This window comes from Falco biarmicus, chromosome 1 (assembly GCF_023638135.1).
Source record: "Falco biarmicus isolate bFalBia1 chromosome 1, bFalBia1.pri, whole genome shotgun sequence".
NCBI lineage: Eukaryota > Metazoa > Chordata > Aves > Falconiformes > Falconidae > Falco > Falco biarmicus.
The window spans coordinates 4,684,057-4,702,872 of record NC_079288.1 but is presented as its reverse complement, the minus strand read 5'-3'; the positions used below and the strand labels follow the sequence as shown (position 1 = coordinate 4,702,872).

At 38.6% G+C, this 18,816-nt stretch overlaps 1 protein-coding gene across 1 annotated transcript in view; it reads left to right on the top strand.

The window, feature by feature from the left end:
• Nucleotides 1-2,043: 2,043 nt before the first annotated feature.
• The window catches only part of SUZ12 (SUZ12 polycomb repressive complex 2 subunit), a 31,328-nt gene continuing 14,555 nt past the window's right edge, over nt 2,044-18,816 (top strand). The window contains exons 1-7 of the mRNA XM_056334283.1: nt 2,044-2,508; nt 5,370-5,416; nt 5,502-5,566; nt 10,342-10,410; nt 13,569-13,618; nt 16,402-16,487; nt 17,905-18,136. Coding sequence (XP_056190258.1) covers nt 2,187-2,508; nt 5,370-5,416; nt 5,502-5,566; nt 10,342-10,410; nt 13,569-13,618; nt 16,402-16,487; nt 17,905-18,136 — 871 coding nt within the window. The 5' untranslated portion in view covers nt 2,044-2,186. The remainder of the gene's footprint in view (nt 2,509-5,369; nt 5,417-5,501; nt 5,567-10,341; nt 10,411-13,568; nt 13,619-16,401; nt 16,488-17,904; nt 18,137-18,816) is intronic.

Here is an 18,816-nt window from a genome sequence, read left to right as displayed (position 1 = left end):
GACAAAATAGGAGCCTTTCTCACACATACTGCAATATTTGTTACCTTTTGTCACTTGGCACTGGGTGTCGCTGGCCCGAAGATCAACCCTGGATTTTTTTTAATTTGGTGTACTGCTGATATCAAGCCTATGAGTTCAGAAGACTGGCAAATACCCAATGCATCAGAAGGCTCACCAGAAGTCCCCTGGCATTAAGAGCAAAGAAGCTACACATAGGGTCTGCAAAAATGTACAGTGCATTAAACACTGCTGCTGCTAGTAAGTAAAAGTATATTCAGCAACAAGAAGTGGCTGTAGAGAAATTTAGTAGGAAATAGAAGATCAAGAAACTGGAATACTAAGCAGAGACAATTAGGAGAAGCAGGCTCTAAAATGTATAACAGTATTTTAGAAATAGCACTTTTTGTTAAAAGGGAAGAAAAACAGAATGTAGGTTAAATGGTACAAAGATTAATTTCTAAAAATGTAATAAAATTAAGGTTTAAGCAAATCACAGAAAAGACTGCGTGTAAAACATTAATGCCTGACAAAAATGTAAGGAAAACGAGTAACAAAAAAAAAAAAAAGCACAAGGGAGGAAAAGATCTTCCCAAAACAAACATGAAAGACAGAAAAGAGAAAAAGAGGGGAGGACACTGAAAAATAAAAAGAAAGTTTCAGATATTAAATAAGTATTGAGGAACTGTAAAAAAAAAATCAGATGGGGGAGGAAATAGTAGCCGATGAAGACTTGTGTATATACGTACATTTTCTTAAAACATAGTAAGGTTAATAACAGACAATTGAGACATCACATTAGAATCCCTCTCTGTTGATAATGTAAGGCACATTTACAGCACACCTGACTTTTAACATATGGTTTTCCTCTTAACTATTATCATTCAGTTCATTTTCCTTAACACTAGAATTAGAAAATAAACCAAGATAGTATAGTGCCAGCATCGCAGTTGTATCTGGTTTGAAAATTCAAGGCTGTGTTTTCACACACAAACCATTTTTCCCCTACCTTGTACTCTCGAAAAGTTTCGCAAAAGAAAGCAAATAGAACGCGATGGCTGTCAAAGCCTTTTACATATCAAGCTTGCCGCACCACTGATAAGGACTTAACTAAACAAAGCCATTGCTGAATTTTCTCATTGCACAGTTGGACTCTATCACATTTTCTCACACAGGTGAGGCAGCCAGGCTTCTGCCCTGCAGGCCCGACCCGAACGCGTGGCTCAGCGTCCAGGGCCAGTGGTCAGGGCTCCGAAGATAGCCACAGCAGCACAACTTTTATTACCCCATGGACTCCGCGGGTTCTCACTAAGCAATGAAAGGTGGGAATAAAACCAGAAACGTTTTATTGCACCTATGGGCCATTTCTTGTGCTGTCCTCTGAGGAAACCTCACGGTTAACTAAAGTTAAAACTACGGGATACCAGCAGCACCTCACGTCTGACCCAGCGTTAACCATTTTTACCAAAAACGGATACCGACTTACACCCAAGCCTCTATTTCGAATAACTTGGCTCTTTCAACGACGGTGCCGCAGCTCCTGCGGGCAGCTGAGCGCTCCCTCGGGGACGCCGTCCGCAAGGGGCAACTCCGCTCAGGCGAGAGGGGCACCTGTACGGCCGCGGAAGCAGCGGGACATGGCGCTCGGAAAGGGGCGCAGCCACGGGCAGGGGCACGGACAGTCCAGCTGGGGCACGAACGGAAAGCCCGGCGGGGGCGGGCAGAGCCGCGGGGCCAGGGCAGGAGCCGGGAGCGGGGAGGCGAGGGACAACTCCGGGCGGCAGGCGTAGACGGCCCGCTCTACCCAGCATGCCCCGCGCCGGAGGGCGAGCGGCGTTTCCCGCGAATTCAGTTCAAAGGAGGGGGAGGGGAGAAGCGCCAAGCGGCGAAGCGCACCGACCAACCAAACTCTTCCAGAACCATCCGTGCGTCACGCGGGGGCGGGCCCCGCGCCGGCCAATGCGGCGGTGCGGCGCCATCTTCGGAGCCAATGGGCGAGTGGGGGAGGCGGGCGCGTCGTGGTCGTCGGGTTCGGCTGGTCGTAGCGCCGAGGAGAGCGGAGCGGAGGAGACTTAGAGGAGTTGGAGCTCGGCGCTTCCCCTCCCCCCTCCTCACCCCACCCGCCCCAGCCGCCCCCTCCCTCCCCGCTCGGTCTCCGTCCTGCCGGGGCCCTCTCGGGGGCCAGGCCCATGGCTCCTCAGAAGCACGGTGGAGGTGCGGGGCCCAGCTCGGGCTCCGCTGGCGGCGCCGCCGGAGGAGGAGGCGGCGGCGGAGGCGGCGGAGGCGGCGGCGGCGGGGGGTTCGGGGGCTCCGCTGCGGCGGCGGCTCCCGGCGGTAAATCCGGTGGTGCCGCGGGCGGCGGCGGCGGCGGCGGCGGAGGAAGCGGTTACTCGGGCGGCTCCTCGGCCTCCTCGGCGGCGGCGGCGGCGGCGGCGGCGCTGCCCCCCGTGAAGAAGCCGAAGATGGAGCAGATCCAGGCCGACCACGAGCTCTTTCTTCAGGCCTTCGAGAGTGAGTACCGGGCCGGGGGAGGAAGTAGGGGCCCGAGCCGGCGGGACCGGCCGGGGCCGCCGCAGAAAGGGCGGGAGGAGGAGGAGGGGAGGGCTGTGGAGAGTAGGGGCTTCCGGGGGTAAACACGGTCGGGGGAGGGAGGGAGCTGGGACCGGAGCGGGGGCGCGGGGCCGGCAGGGGGCTCGGCCGGGGAGGCGGGGGCCCGGCGGGCCTGGGGCGGAAGCGAGGTCCGGGGGCCGGTGTGCGGGCAGGGCGGCGAGCGGCTGCCGGGGCCGGGGCCCGCTGCCTGCGGGGCGGGGGCGTGCGGCTGCGCCCAGCCCGTGAACTTGGTGTCTCAGTCGCAGTTCCCGTCGGGCTTTCGGGGCGGCCGGTTCCCTGCCCTCCTCTAGCAGCCCGCGGGGGAGCCGGGAGCCAGGAGGCGCTTCCCTCCCTGGCGGCTGCCATTCGAGCCCCTTTCGGGGGCAGGATGTGATGAAGACTTCACTGTACTTGGCTCTTTGTCTGGCAATAATTGTCCCTTAGTTGAGATTTTGTATTGGAAATTGACCTTTGCGACCTACTGATCACCCTGTGGCGGCTCCAGATAGGAGGAAAAGCCCCTTGGATGCACCAGAAAGTTGTTTTTGGAGGTCTGATTCAGAAGCACAGTGTAACAGTAAACTTACAGTAAAAGATTTCTGTTCAATTGCTAGGATCTGAAGGAAATTTTTAATGCCCTACTGAATGTACGATCCTGTTCTGGTGTTGGTGCTGTCACAGCTCACACTCCCTTGCTATAGACAGTGACGGTGAGAAAGCGTTGGAGCTTTTGATGGTGACTCAGACCCTTAATAATGTGGGGTCCTTTGAACCTTAGCCTTGTTAACAAAGCTCAGTGTTCAATACATACTGTATTGCAGATAGGTGAAGTGCCGAACGAGTTTTAAGAGGCTTGCACCGTGTCGGTGTCCGAAAAGGGGGGAAAAATTCTCTTGCCCACGCCTCTGTCAGACAAGGGAAGCACAGAGCAGGGCAGGTAGTGATCAGGAGTAACTTACAGTATAAATGTGTCGTAGTGTGTCAACTCTATATCGTGGGAAGACTGCAGTAAGTAAATAGTGGATTAGAAAATCTGAATACATGTAGTATGTATTGAATCACGTTCTTCCCGAATGTTTTTGTCCTTTTTCAAGGTCATATGCTAGAAAAAGATAAAATATTTATTTTAAGCTTTTGCTAGGTAATACGAACTTGTGAAACGTATGTCTGTCTGCAGGTTGAAATGCGTGTTTCAGAATTTTGCTGCTTGGGAAAACTAAAGTCGGTGCAGCAGTGCACTGTCTTTGAATTAAATTGCATCCTTCTGAATCTAATTTAACGTTTTCAAACCTCTCTAGATTATAATTGTGTCATGCTCTTTTGACCACTAAAAAAACCTGGGGTATTTCTTTAAAAGTGGTGACTATTCTGTATTTTCGGTCTCTAGCAAACTGCATGTTTCTTAGTTCCTTTCTTTCCTGTCTTTTATCTTGATTTGAAAAGTAGAGATTTTATTATGATAATTTGCACTAAGAGAATTTTACTGGTTTTCATCAGACTTCTAAAAGGAAATACTGGGATAATTTTAAGATTTTCTTCTCTAATAATAGTATGTCTCTAATAATAGTATGTCTCTAATAATAGATTCTTTGGGGTCTTGTAATTGTAAGTGTAGAAATAAGGCTGCATCCTATCTTTAAAAAGGGATAAAGGACATAAAATGCTGTCGTCTTTCACTTTAATCATGGAATTCCATAAATCACAATAAGGTTTCCAGCTATTTGCAATAAATGTTTTGCAGTCATATGAAAATAAAGTTTTATATTTCTTTAAAATATAGTTGTTTGTTTTCTTTATGTGGGAAGTGGAGGCAGTGTTAGCAGCCTTAGCATAGGCATCAAGGCATTGTCCATTCTCTTTTTCTCCACTAATGTGTTGTATGCAGTCATTTCTAAGTTTCTTGTTGACATTACCTAATGAGGCTGGCTTTTATTTCAGTTAAAAAGGGTGTATTTCAGTTTAGGTTGGAGGTCTTGTTAGATACAGCCTGATCCAGACAAAAACCTTTTTTTGTCTTGATTTCACTGAATTGGTTAAAACCGAACTTAAGGTCCTCTTTTCTGTAGGCAAGTCTTGATCTTTTCAACTTCAGTTATTGCACCTATTTCAAATGATGCTGCTACCCTTTCGTGTTGGCATGGCTGTATTATCCTCCCTTGTTTGTGCTTTGAAACTGTAGTTGCTTTACCAGGTTCAACAATTTCCTGATCCTATGAGTGTGAAAGGTTTGGGGAATTGATTTCCTAGCGTGGTCTGTAATGTGTCATAGTCAACTGACAGTCCCTGTTCTTGTTTTGATACCTTGTAGAAGTGACCTTGGTATTTTCCAGAAGGATGAAACTGAATCAGAGACAAAATTGTCTGACTATGTAAACTTAATATATACAGTTTTGGTATTATATTGGTTATGTTTGTTAACTTCGTGAAGGAAACTTTACCAATTCAACAGTAGGTTATAATGTGTTGAGGTACCTTTTTCTGCCCTTTTATGATATAAAGCCAGTAAGAAATGTATTTTGTGGAAAGCAGGAGCAGTCATAGTTGAGTTGTGACTACTGATTTATGGTAGCTTAAACAAGAAGTTGCTTTGTGTTATACAGTAGGTGGAGTAACCTTTGACTTGTTTACTTGGAGTTCTTTGGACACAGTGATGCTTCACTTAAATGATGTGTAAACTTGTTTAACGAAATAAAATCAACATGCTATATTAGATGTCTTTTATCATTATAAGGCTGTATTTAGGGGGTATAACAAGTTGGATAACATGTGTTTCTTTTTCTTAGAACCAACACAGATATACAGATTTCTACGTACCCGGAATCTAATAGCGGTGAGTAATTGGTCTTTATCACTCCTTTACTTCAGTCTTGTAGGAAATTTTAATTTGAGCATAACCTTTTTTTTTTTTCTTGCAGCCAATATTTTTGCACAGAACTCTCACTTACATGTCCCACAGAAACTCCCGAACAAATATCAAAAGGTAAAATTGGTTTTGAAAGGTATTCCTAAAATGTTAAGCAAGTAGCAGAAATCCAGAAAATAGTGAAGGGTGACTTCTTTTCATGTGGTGTGTAAAACATTACCTTTTCTTTTTTAATAACTTAAAAAATGTATACATCGCTTTACAGTTGATTTCTGAAACCAAAGAACTCAGCAATGTTAAGGGTGTGTGTGGCTTCATGCTTGTGACTTCTGTTGATACTGGGAGTGCTTGAATGTGGATAGTCTGCAAAATGCTAACTAACTTCCTTGTTAGTTTTCTGTTTTGGGGGAGAACTTCTTAAAAAAAAAAACGGTCAAGGTCTGAGCTCTGGTAATCAATGATGCTTGATCATAATTATATCAAATATTTTATTTTAAACTGTAACCTAACCACTTCTTTTTAAAAAAAAAAAAAAACCAAAACAAACACAAAACTGTTGGCTTTCTTAATTAGTCTTGGAAGTATCCAGTGATTATTTCTGTAATTATTTTAAAAGTGAATAATGAAGGAGGTCAGTTCATAGCACTTTACAAAAAATCCAGCAACATGTTTAAAAGGTTGCTTTGAACTGGATACATCTGAGAAATGGGCTTCGGTTTTGACATTGCAAAGTAGACATTCCTATCATGTGAGGTGCTACAGCTGCATCTCAATAGACGTTAAAATATATATATACTGCGGCGTGAAAAGTGCTGTGTACATTATTAGCAGAATTGCTAAGTCCTTTCAGTTATTTCCCCCTCACTGAAAACTGGTTGTAACACTTGGGATTTTTTAGTAGCCTGAACACTTATTTTAAAACATTTTAACACTAAAGTTCTTATAGCTTGGAAACAGTTGCTGTGGGACTGGAATATTTAATTGTGAACGTTTAAGGAATAGCAATAAAATCTGATTATGCAGACGATTCTAATTTAAACTGTTTGCATCTAAGGAAGGTCATATTTCAATGATCTGTTGAGCAGTAGAATTTGTATGTTTTTATTTAAATTAAAGAAGCTGTATTTGGCATTCTTGGATGTTGTTTAATGTTCTTGCTGTTAGTTTTAGTGCTACAATATAACTTGTTTTGAAAATTGAACCTGTAACATACAACTTCAGGTACTTGGGTAATGATCAGATTTTATTTCTTTTTTAAAAAAAAACTTGAAGTTGCGGCTTGCTTTTTCTTACGAAAGTTACCGAAGAGAATTGTTTGCTTATTACAAAATAAGGCAGGCCCAAATTTTAAGAATAATGTTCAGGGTGTTTTGTGTTGGTTTTTTTTCTTTGCTTGTTTTTAAACTAGAAGTGTGCAGCAGGAAGTTCTTGCTTACATTAACTTATAGCTGATTGAATTGCGTATGTTCTTTTACCTGAATCTGTTTCTTTGGATATCTGCTGTAGTTGCTGGGAAACAAGAAATGGTACTTTGCATGTACATTGTGCTGTCCACTGTTCCAAATTGCAGTTCAGATTCAGCTGCGCAAGTAATGCTTATTTTCTTTTTGAAACCTACCTACTGATTTTTACTAGTTCCCTTAACACTTTGTTTTAGAACTGTGGTTTTAGTGAGGTGGTGTTCTAATAACAGACAGATTAATAACCGTTTCACTCGCTAGTACTGACTTCCTGAAATCATTCTGGCAAAATACGTTTAGGAAGATTAAGTAAAACATTTCATATGTTTTCTTTGTAAAAACACAACAATGCAACAGAAGTGAGCTACCATAGTTGAGGGGGAGGAAAAACAGAAAATAATTTCGAAGGTGTTCTCTTCTGGGTTACACCCTCCCACCTTTCCATGCTCTGTCAGTGCAGTGGTCCTTCTCTTGCAGCCTAGTTAAAACCACAAAAGCTGGAATTTAAAGGTAGTTTGGACTATTCAGATGTAGTGGCAAAACAGTCAACTGAATTTACAGGGTAGATTAGCAGGACAGTTGTTTGCTCATCTGGGCTTGTAAACACTTTCAAATACGAACAAGACCTTAATTGCCATTCTTCATTCAATAGAATAAGGTGTGTGAGCCTGTTATTCTAGTGAAAAAGGGGGTTTGAAAGAGGAAAAATACCCAAACTAGAGTAGAACGTCATCGTGAGGCTTATATTAGGGAAAAAAAATATGTAACTGGCTTCAGTATAGTGCAAGTGTTAGTAGAGTTCTCTTTGCAAAGAAGTGTCTTTTGGAACTGCATCATGATTAGCTTGCTTATGTGGACCATAACTATACATGTATATTTATTTATTCCCCTAAAACGTCTTAATTCTGCCATTTTAAAATTGCTAATTGTTGTTTTGATTGCCATTTCAGTAAACGGTATCATATGTGAAATATAAAGAACTTATCTCCAAACTTTATAGAACTCACCTATCAAAACTGTAATTATAGCTCCACATCTTTTATCTCTAGCTCTACGGTAGTCTGAGAAAAATGCCAGACAAATTTGTCACTTGGAGGTAGGGAAGTAAAACTGCATTTTTACAAGAAATTATCTGTTGATATTGATCCATGTGTTTAATGCTGTGAAGGTGTTTATAAAAGACGAGAATGCTTAGAGTGCAGAGACATGTTGATAGGAAATAAGTTAATGGGCGTGTGTCAGCTTGGGCTAAAAAAGTACTGAAGTTGCTTATCATTAGAGAGGCAATGTGCTTTGGTTAAGTGTTAACTGATAGAGAATTAAAATGGGCTTTCCACCTGTGGGTCTGTTTTCAGGTGTTACACTACATTATTAGACCAAATGATGGCATTGGAAATGAATTTTTAACTGTTAATAGAAGTTGCTTCCCATACAGTATGTGGATAAAGGAATAATTTTTTTATTTATTGGCATGTTGTGATGTGACTTTTAATGCTTTGTTAATTATTACTGTGCTTCACTGGAGGAAGAGTGGGTGGAGAAAGGAATGCGCAAGATGCGCATACTTGCAGCACAAGTAAATGCTGTCTTGAAAATCCTGGGTGATAGGGATGGTCATTACCAAAAATTTTGTCTGTTATGCATGGGAACATGGTAACATAAAAATAGTAATTCAGTTGAAAGGCATTTCTCTGTTTTTTATGTTTCTTACAAGTTAACTTCAAAGGGAACAGTAGTGATTTAATGAGGGGTTTGGTTACTTTTTTTTAAAAGTTTTTCTCAAACATTTTTTTTTTTTAGGGGGACTCTTGTTTTGACTAATGTGAATTTCAGATTAGGAAAGGTTGTGTCGTTTTTCTTTCTTAGGTCAATAATGCTAAGAAACATTAAATGCAGGCTGTGTCAGTTACTAGTATATTTTATGAAAGATTGTTAAACTTTCCTCCATTCCTGAAACATGTTTGTCTCCTAGCTGCCTTCTGGCTTATATTCCAAGGATGACATAACTTTGCTCTAGAGCTGTTTTAAGCAATTCTTTAGTCTGAAGAAAGCCTACTAAAGAGAAGCGTGCTGCTTTGTGATACTGATGAGCTTGGGCAGAGTGCGGGCAGAGATTTTTTTACCTTCGAGTCTGAAACTTGCCACAAAGTTCATGTTAATCCATGTTTTGGTCTAGGTGAATCAGTTCTTGAATCTGTCATCTGTGTGAACTTTAGGCTGAGTAGAGCTTTGAATCGGTGATCACCACATAGACCATAATTATTTTTCTCCTTGTTATCTGACTGCAGCCCTGCTTAGTGTTTCTTGTCCAGTGTTACTATTCGGTGACAGTGTGATTTGTAACTATATCAATCAGTTGCATTACATGCTGAATGTGAACAATGTTATGACATCAGTGTTTCTTCAGTCAGAATATTTCTGTAGGCGACGCTTCCCACTTCCCCAGAGCACATCATCATCGTGTGTTCCCCCCTGGCCCCAAGAAATCCAGTATTTGGCAACAGCTTATTTTATTATTACTTCATTTCTCTACGGCATAAATGTAAAGGAAGGATGCCTCCACAGCTCTTGCGTTGTCACTCTCGTCTAGTGCAATTTTGTTGGCACCTAGGTCCAGGCATTAACTTTTCCTTTAAAGAAAAACTGAAAGACTATTCTGGGAACTCAAATAACGTCTGTTCATGAGTGAACTTTATTTAGCAATGAACATTAAATTGCACGTATGGTAGAACAGGCTGAACATATGAGCATGAACAGACTGATGTCAGAAGTACGGAGAAAAATGATTTGAAGTGATTATTCTCTGTGACACTCTTGTCATTGGTTGTTGCCCCCCCCATTTCCTGTGAGTGTGCTCCAGAAGTAGCTTCAGAATTTGCTGTTCCTTGTGTTATGTCCATTTAATATAAATTTGTGGAGAAAGAAGGTGGGGTTTTTTTATAATTGAGGTTTTAACTGTTCTGTCAGCTAAGGTTTAAAGTGTTTTTCATTATTATGTTCAAGATTAAAATAGTAACAACTGAAGAGCTGACATGTAAATTCCTAGTAGGTATAAGTGTTACTAAAGTGGGAAGATTTTCATTGACCAAAGCTGAAATGTGGTTAGACGTGTTCATTGCAAGGTTGGAGTATGGTGCTGTTACATGACACTTACGAGCAGTAGGATTACTTCTGAAAGATGTTTTTACTTCTTTGTATTATTTTGATACTGCTTGAGAAGCTGTATTGCAGTTGTATATACCTACAACGTGGATGTGCTACTAAGCCTAAAAAGGTATGAAAAGGGTGCTTTTTGAACAGAAGGCTAAAATCATATAGAGAGACCGTTTTAGATTGAAACTCAAGTCAAAGTTCAGGCTGAATAAATTTTCTTGTTATATGTTATGGGAGTAGGGGCTCTGTGAAACTGTTCTGTCTGCTTTTTCTTCACAGGAAAACATTCAAAGTAGATGATATGTTATCAAAAGTAGAGAAAATGAAGGGAGAACAAGAATCTCACAGGTATTGTCCTGCATACGTATTTGTGTGTGTCTGTACAAATGAGCACGTGCATGTGCTAAATCAGAAGTCATAGAATCATTTAAGTTGGAAAGGGCCTTTGAGATCATGGAGTCCAACCGTTAACCCAGGATGCCAATTCCACCAGGAAACCATGTCATTAAGCACTGCATCTATGCATTTTTTTAATACCTCCAGGGGTGGTGATTCCACCACCTCCCTGGGCAGCCTGTGAGTCTTTTTGACTGATAAAATGAAAGTGATAAAGAGTAATTATTAGAAAGAAGGTATTTGCTGTTTGAAATGTTGCTTCCAAAATCTTAAAATGTGTGTTTGTGTGCTGGTCACTTAAAAACATGAAGAAAGCAATATAAGATAAACTTCCAATATTTGTTTTGCTGTTTCTTAAAATGTGTATAGAAGTGTCAAATAGATATTTGTCTTAACGTTTTTTTTAAGATTGTCAGTTGTGTCAGTAACAAATCTGTGTGTGTTGGAATTAGAGGAAAAAAAAAAAGGGAGGGGGGCAATTTGGGAAAACTACCATGAAGTTAGAGTATTTGGGGTTTATATGGTTGTATACTTGTTATGTTTAACCTTATGTTCATAGTTAGGTTTAAAAAAACCCTACAACAACAAAACAAAACCCCCTGAAACATAACAATATTTAAAAGATCTTGCCTATCTCAAGCCATAATAGGATAATTAGTTATAAAATGTTTCTATTAAAGGCAGTAAAACTTTCAATTTTCCCTTCAGATTTTCTTGTGAGAAATATTGCTTAGTCTGAAATTTTTCTTGTGGTTAGACTTCACATATATCTCATGTTGAACCTTCGCATAGTTCTATTTGAATAATAGTGTTCCCTCTTTAACAAACAGATAATTTCAAGTCTTAATTCCATATGGAATTGTCATTAGAGGGACAGCTTGTTCTGTGAATTCTAATTGTGAAATAGTAATTACCTTTATACTGGTGTACCTATTGGTTTTGTCATGTTAATTTTTTTCTGTACAAGAGTTTATATAACACACTTAAATGTTGGATAAAACTCAGTATTGCATTTTGTGGTCTTTCAAATGTACATATCTAAGGAGATTTTTTTTCTCCCAGAACTTGTATTTAAATATTGGTGATAAGTTAGGCTTCAATCACATACAAATCAAGGTACCAGAGAAGTTGCCATTCATGTACATTTTCAATGGTATAATATTCGTTGGACTCAATCTTGACGGTCTTTTCCAACCTTAATGATTTTATGTTTCTGTATTTTATCAGGTCTTACTTCTGTGCTTCAGAAAAAAATACTGAACTCTTGCTGAATTTGCCATATTGTATTTGGCAAAAGTCAAAGTTCAGCAGAGATGTGAAACTTGGGAGTGATGCATTTCAGTTCATTTGCATCTTAGCCTACCTTTGTAATGATGGCAAAAGAAGGCATAGCAAATGTGCCTGCTGTGTTGTTTCTCGATGTGTTTCCTAGTGATGAAATAAAATGGTATGAAAAGCTTAATCACCAGGAAGTGATGTGGCATACAATGTGTTTGTGATAGATGATGACCATAATCTATTTTTCCCATATTAGTTTCTTTCTGTACAAATTAAACACCTAAGCTTTTTGTGAAAGTATGTATGATGGAAATTAACCAATGCGTTGTAAGACTTTCTGAATATTTTATTTTTCTAATCCATACAGTTCTGTCGGGGATCTAGTTTAGTCCTGCAGTTTGGCTTTGTGTTCTTTTCCGGTAGAAAAACTATAGATTATTTGCTAAAACTCTTCTATTTAATATACCGAATAGATCATGAAATACAAAGCATTCTGGAAATTCTAAAACAAACTCAGATCTTTTAAAGATTAATCTAAGTTGCTGAATGTGTGAAGACCTGTTGAGATGGGTTTTTTGTGGTCTTCACTTGGTTTTTAACCAGCTGTTCTTTTTCCATAGTGTTTGCAAATAATTATAGATTACTCCAGAGGCAGACATGCTAGATGCAGTGTAGTCTGCTGAAACAAATGTATAAATTTTGTGTTCTAAGAGGTTTTATAGATTTACTGGATACTATTTTTCTTAATTATCATTTGCTCTGTATATTGTGGCTACTTGCTAGGTAAATATTCTCTTTTCAAGGATAAAGATAATCTTGAAACAAAACAGTCATAATACTGATTTGTGTGTTGGTTTTGTGCTTTCAAAACTGTCAAAAAATGTTAGTCTGGAATTGGTCTGGAAAAGTAAAGTGGTTGAATGATGAGAGGTGGTATAGATGCAGTGTTTTGAATGCTCAAGATGTTGGGCACTTTCACTAATCATCTCAGTGCTCCTGGGAATGTTTGAGTTGAAAATCAGGCATTGAATGTCAGGTTGTGTCTTGTGGAGAAGTCAGTGAAGGTGCTCAGTACTGTGGTGTTCTAGTGTAACATATTTTGTTCAATATTATATACTTCAGAAATACTAAGTGTTTTTGAGGCTCATTTTGATGTTAGGTTTATGAAAGCTTGCTTTAAGCTGAAATGTATTCTGAAATTAACAATTTGAAATAAAATGCATCTACAGTCAGCAGAATAGTCTAGGCTGTGAGCAGCAGTGCTGTGAAACAAAACATGCAATTGTTATTTTGATTGCATGTGTTGTGGATGACACAGACTTGATGTGACTGCTGATCTTTATTTCTAAGGCTATAGCTTCCTCATGGTAAAGATTCTCCTTGCTAAACTTAATACTAGTTAAAAAAAAAAAAAAAAAAGAAAAATTCAATACCAGGTGCATGGTTGAAGGTGAAGTTCTAGAAAATTTCCACCAAAACTCCTCTCTGTTGCTGATGAATGTCTAGGAAATACGTTTGTTTGTGAAGGCAAGATCTCAGGTCTTCAGACGATGCTTTCCTACTGTAGTGTTTAAACCCCTACTCTTTTTTTCAGTTCATTATCAAGTCATAGAATACACAGAGAGAATCAGTCTGTAAAGAGAAAACTGGTCTACATCTCTGCATCAATTGCAATTGCTGTATCCAGGCAGTTTCCAAGTTAGAAAGATGGATGACTTAATTATAGTATTGCCTCCTGTGTAGGCCTGTCCTAAACAGCGGTGAATGGAGTGGCTGCTGTGAGAAGAAAATATTTATTTGATCTAACATTTCCTTTCTTTTTTTCTGTTTAGCTTGTCTGCTCATTTGCAACTTACATTTACTGGGTTCTTCCACAAAAATGGTATGTTTGCTAATTCATTCATTATACTGTTAATTTGTAGAGCACCTTTGAAATTAATATAGATCTGTGAGGGGAATATTTGAGTATTTTTAATCTCTGCTGTTTGGATGCAGATTTTAACTCATTTAAACTCAGACTGTCCCATTAGTTAACAATACTTTCAGTAGCGCTTTAAATATGTTGTAGTGTAATTGTAATGTTATGCAGATAAGCCTTCTGGGGTTTTAGTCGAAACAGTGTTTTTGCGAAATACTTAAGGTCATCGTCTATTCAAACTGAAACAGACCTTGAGAAGTTCCTGAAGAAAAGTCTTTTTCTAGGAGTGTGTCTTTTGGGATATTTGAAGTAGCTTTAAGATACTCTCAGCCTTCAAATACTTAAAAGGATCAATGTGTTTTATTTTTGAGAATAATTTTTGTCCAGTAGAGCCTAGAAAGGAGGCAAAGGCTGTGTCAGCGATTGTAAAAGCAACAGAAGTCCGTGTTTTAGTGACTTCCAGTCATTCTGTTATGTCTTCTATGCACATAAGTCAAAATAGGCATACTGGAGTTCACGGACCAGCATGAAGGGTTCTGTTCCTTTAATGAAAGCAGAAGTGACGTGTGTTGTGCTGTATAGGCATGGTAAATTCACTGTCTTTTTACTTCCCTGAAAAAAATCAGCTGTTTATCTATCAAAACAAAGTGATGTTTCTAATTTTTTAGTTAAAAATATTCTGAATGGCATATTAGTCTTTGAATGTAAAAGATGATAAGAATCATGTAACAGGTTTTGTACTTTTTTCTGGAAGTTGCTGTGTTCCCTCAAAGTATCTTATGCTTAACTGGATCTATTCAGTAAGATATTTGAAAGTTTTATTTATTTTTATTTGAAAGTATTAAAGTTGCAGATGTCTAGATTTCAGAATCCCCTCTTTATCAAACTGTAGTATTCTGAGAAAGTTCTTAAAATCTGTAGATAGTGAACATTTTGCTTCTGGAACTTCAGGATACTGCTGGTCTCAATGGATAGTATTCATCTTGTTCCTGCTCTCGGGAATGTCATGTTACATGTTGTTGCCTTGAGTATTTAAGCTGGGAAACCACAGGAGACTTTGGGGGCAGCCAGTGATAAGAATAGAGAAGTATAGAATAAAGGTAGAGGAAAAGGTGTGCTGATGTGTCTTAAATTCAGATATATAACTTCAAAATCTGATTCTTCCAGGACAGTATGTAGTAGTAAACCTTGCATATGGAATTTAAAGTACCTAGTGGATAGGGTAGTTGTTCAACAGATTTTTTCTGACAGGCTTTACTGCTTTTTTTATTAGTGTCATACACAGACATGGGCAGAAGTAGGTTTTTCAGGTGTTGATGTAGTTGATGACTTTCTATTTGTTTTTGAACGTTTAGAGTACGTGACACTACTGTTAATTATAAAAACCTCTCGCTTTGGGAGTACTACGTACAGTGAAACCCTGGTGATAACTTGTTCCAAAGAAAAAGATATCACCACCAGAACTGATGTTGTAGTGGATATTAAATATAGGAAATATTTAAATTAATGAAGCTGGTGTAATTAATATACTTATTTGTCTGGATAGAAATTATGTTAGAAACTCTTGAGAGTGTAGTAGACTTTTGGCTGGGTTCCCCCCTGCCCCAGCCTGAATTTCTATGTGTCTTGTGTTTAGAATAAAAAAAAAATCCATTTGTTTCCTAAAACTGCTGGTCTCTCTAGATGAGTTACCAGAACTTTCTCTTAACTGAAACACATCAAGTTTGTTCAATGTGGATGTAGTGTAGGGAGAAAACCTACTGAAGAGATGTGGGTTATGTTGTCTTTACTATGCTAAAGCTTTGCTCTTTATATTCTGATCAGCATAACAAAGTATTTCATTGAATGTTAGATTCTTTGTGACATGGACTAAGTTGAAGCCATTGAGTTTTTTAACTTGAGCCCTTAATGCTGTTTGTAAGATTTTAAAAGAGCAGAAATAACTTCTTATAGATTCATTCAGTTCTGACTGATCCTTGTTTTTCAGGATTTTCTACAAAATGTTTTTTAACTAGATAAAAAGATAAAACTTGGTTATGTATTATTTTTCCGTATGAGAGCATGTTTTTGGGTAAATATAAATTCACATGATTAAAAGTTCTCTTACTATACAGTTAAATTCATTTTGTAAGGCAGTTCTTAATTCGTATTGCTGATCGTACTGCTGGTAGTAGCTGTCTTGAAGATTCCAGGCTCTAGGAAATTTATACTGCAGAGACTGTGAAGGCAAGTCTTTTAATACTTTTTTCAATTTTTCCAGGAGTCCTTTAACAGCTATTGTGCATACACTTAACCTTGCACAGCCTTTAATTTTTTTTTTTCTTTTGCTTGTCTAATGGCATCTGGGTCTTGAAGTTCTGATGCAAACCAAATTCTAGCTTTACAAGCTGTAAAGAAAAAAAAAATACAGGAAATGTTTTGACTCCTCTGAAATTCTGATTTTCCTTAAATCTACCTGTGTCTTTTTTTCTCTCCTATGAAAGTTTGGCAATGCCAAAGGTAAAAAGCATATTCTTTTAAACATTGGAGATCAACTATGCTTTTTTGATCTGCTAGTATTTGAATAGTTAGGTGGGATATGTTCTCAGCTGGGAGTTTGCAGTAACTTTGGGAAGAATTGAAACTTGGAATATGGCTAAAGGTCTTTGTTTAACTCGGGAGGTACCTGTAGTTAAAAAATTAGAGGTGGATTTACACCATTGAATAGATCTTGGCTTTCTCAGAACTTAAAATATTTTTCTGTTTAGATAAGCCATCGCAAAACTCAGAGAACGAACAAAATTCTGTAACCCTGGAAGTACTGCTTGTGAAAGTTTGCCACAAGAAACGAAAGGTAAAAATTATTTGACAAACTGTTAATTTATATTAAATCAAAATATTTATCTGATTCTGGAACATCTAATTAACATTACCATACAAAAAGATGGTGGAATGATGCTTTGTTGCGATTAATTTTGTCTTTAAATTTAAGAACCAATCTATTCAAGTTTTCTACTGACTAGGTAAGGGATTCTTAAGAAGTGTGTACATATATATATGGATTTTGCTCTGCTTTGTGAGAAATAACTGGAAGTTTTTCAAAAAATTCTACTTTATTCACAAAATTCAGCATGCTTGTAAGTCAGATTCACTCTGAACTTCAGCCACCTCTATTTTTTACTTCAGGGTTTTTGTATCACATCATGAAACTAATTCTGTTGTGATATCCAGTGGCTTAAGTTAACCAGGCAATCACAAAATCATAGTCTATGCCTTTTGGACTTGTTCCTTTTTATTTATGAACTCTTAATTGTTTTGAATTCCCCAGTCATGTGCCAAGTCTTGTCTCTTCCCTTGTTTTTTCTGTACGTATGTTTTTTACATTGATAATCTCAATTATTGCAGATTTTAGCTACTATGAATCATAAACAATTTTCATCTTTCTTTTAAAGCATCTTTGAAATTGCTTGCTGTTTTAGCTATGTTTTTCACACCAGTTGGCAAATTATCTTCACAGCTATGGGAATATGGGAGGCTCAGTAATGCAGGCTGTAATTTTTAACCAAAAAGGCAAAGATTTGCAGTCAGAACGCTGTGTATTTTCTCTAAGAATGTTAAGCTGTTTTGACATGTTTTTAAGAGTTAATATTGTTTCTAGCCATTTTGTTACTTGCTATAGTATGGATGAATATGGTAAAAGCAGGAGGTGCTGATGGTTATTTGAAATGTTTTGCTGCAAGTTTCATGCTTAGGCCATCTTGCCTTGTTTTTCCAATGCTTCACAGTATTCAATGATCTATTTGAGAGATACTGAATATAATAAATCCTAGGTAAGTGGTTCTTTATCTCCCAGATAGCGCAAAGTGCACTTTATAATATTGGAGGGAGAAGATAGGAAGCCCTTGAAATATATATGTATAACCAAAACATTTAATTTCTTTAGGTAAACAGAATTAAATTAGTATTAATGACTGTTCTACAGTCTTTCTGAGTGACTCATGTTAGTGTTGTTAATTCAATCACTTAGAGAAAGATGGCTATTGCCAGAAGTGGTTATAAAATGCCAGTTTTATTTACACTTTCAAATATCTGTTTTTGTATTTAAAACCTGGGATTGTTATTCCAGATTTTTTTATTTACATCTGTTACAAGGCTTATTTTCAAAAAGATGGCAGGACAAGTACAGTTCATAAACGATACAAATTTTAACACTAAATGTCTTTACTCTGTATTCTAAAAACCTAAACCTTAGCTTTCTTGTTTTCCTACAGGATGTCAGTTGTCCGATAAGACAGGTTCCTACAGGTAAAAAGCAGGTGCCTTTAAACCCAGACCTCAGCCAAATAAAACCAGGCAACTTCCCATCACTTGCTGTTTCCAGCAATGAGTTTGAACCAAGCAACAGCCATATGGTGAAGTCTTACTCATTGTTATTCAGAGTAACTCGCCCAGGAAGAAGAGATTTTAATGGACTGATCAATGGTGAAACTAATGAAAACATTGGTAACTTCAGTCTTTAAATACGCTTTTACAGGGTTAATCTTGTAGGCACATATACGGTTGTCTTGATGTGCAGCATAGGTCATGCTTTTGAGACGGGCCAGTAATAGATGAGTGACTGAACTGGCTTTCACGTGGTTTTGGTCAAGATGGGGCTAAAATACAGCTGGTAGCTGGAAACTGTGCTTCTATCTTAGTGTAAATTTAACACCAATTTTTACTAGCGTGTGATAGTGAAGGAGTGAGGCAACCCTGTCGGAGGGCGGATAATGTAAGAGAGCCCTGTGGTTGCTGTGAGTATCATTAAACCTGCAGCAACACTGGTCACTACTGACTCGGCTACAGGTGCACTTGTGGTCTCTCATCAAAACTAAATGACTAGCCGATGAAGAAAATACTTCAGTAACAGTTATTTAAAAGCTATTTTTGTAATCTTAGGATATGTTACAGCCTTGGAGAGTTCATGCAGAATGAAAAACTTCCTCACTATTTTATAGCTAGAAGGGGAGGAAGATCAAATCCCAAACTCTTTATGGTGATAGAGTAAAAGGACTAAACTATAAATATATGTGAATTTACATAGAATATGATTACTCAGAAGCTAAGTGCTCTTCCTGTTGCCATCGAGGTGTTCATTAAATACTGTCCTTTGCTATTGTATGACACAGCAGATGTAATCAACA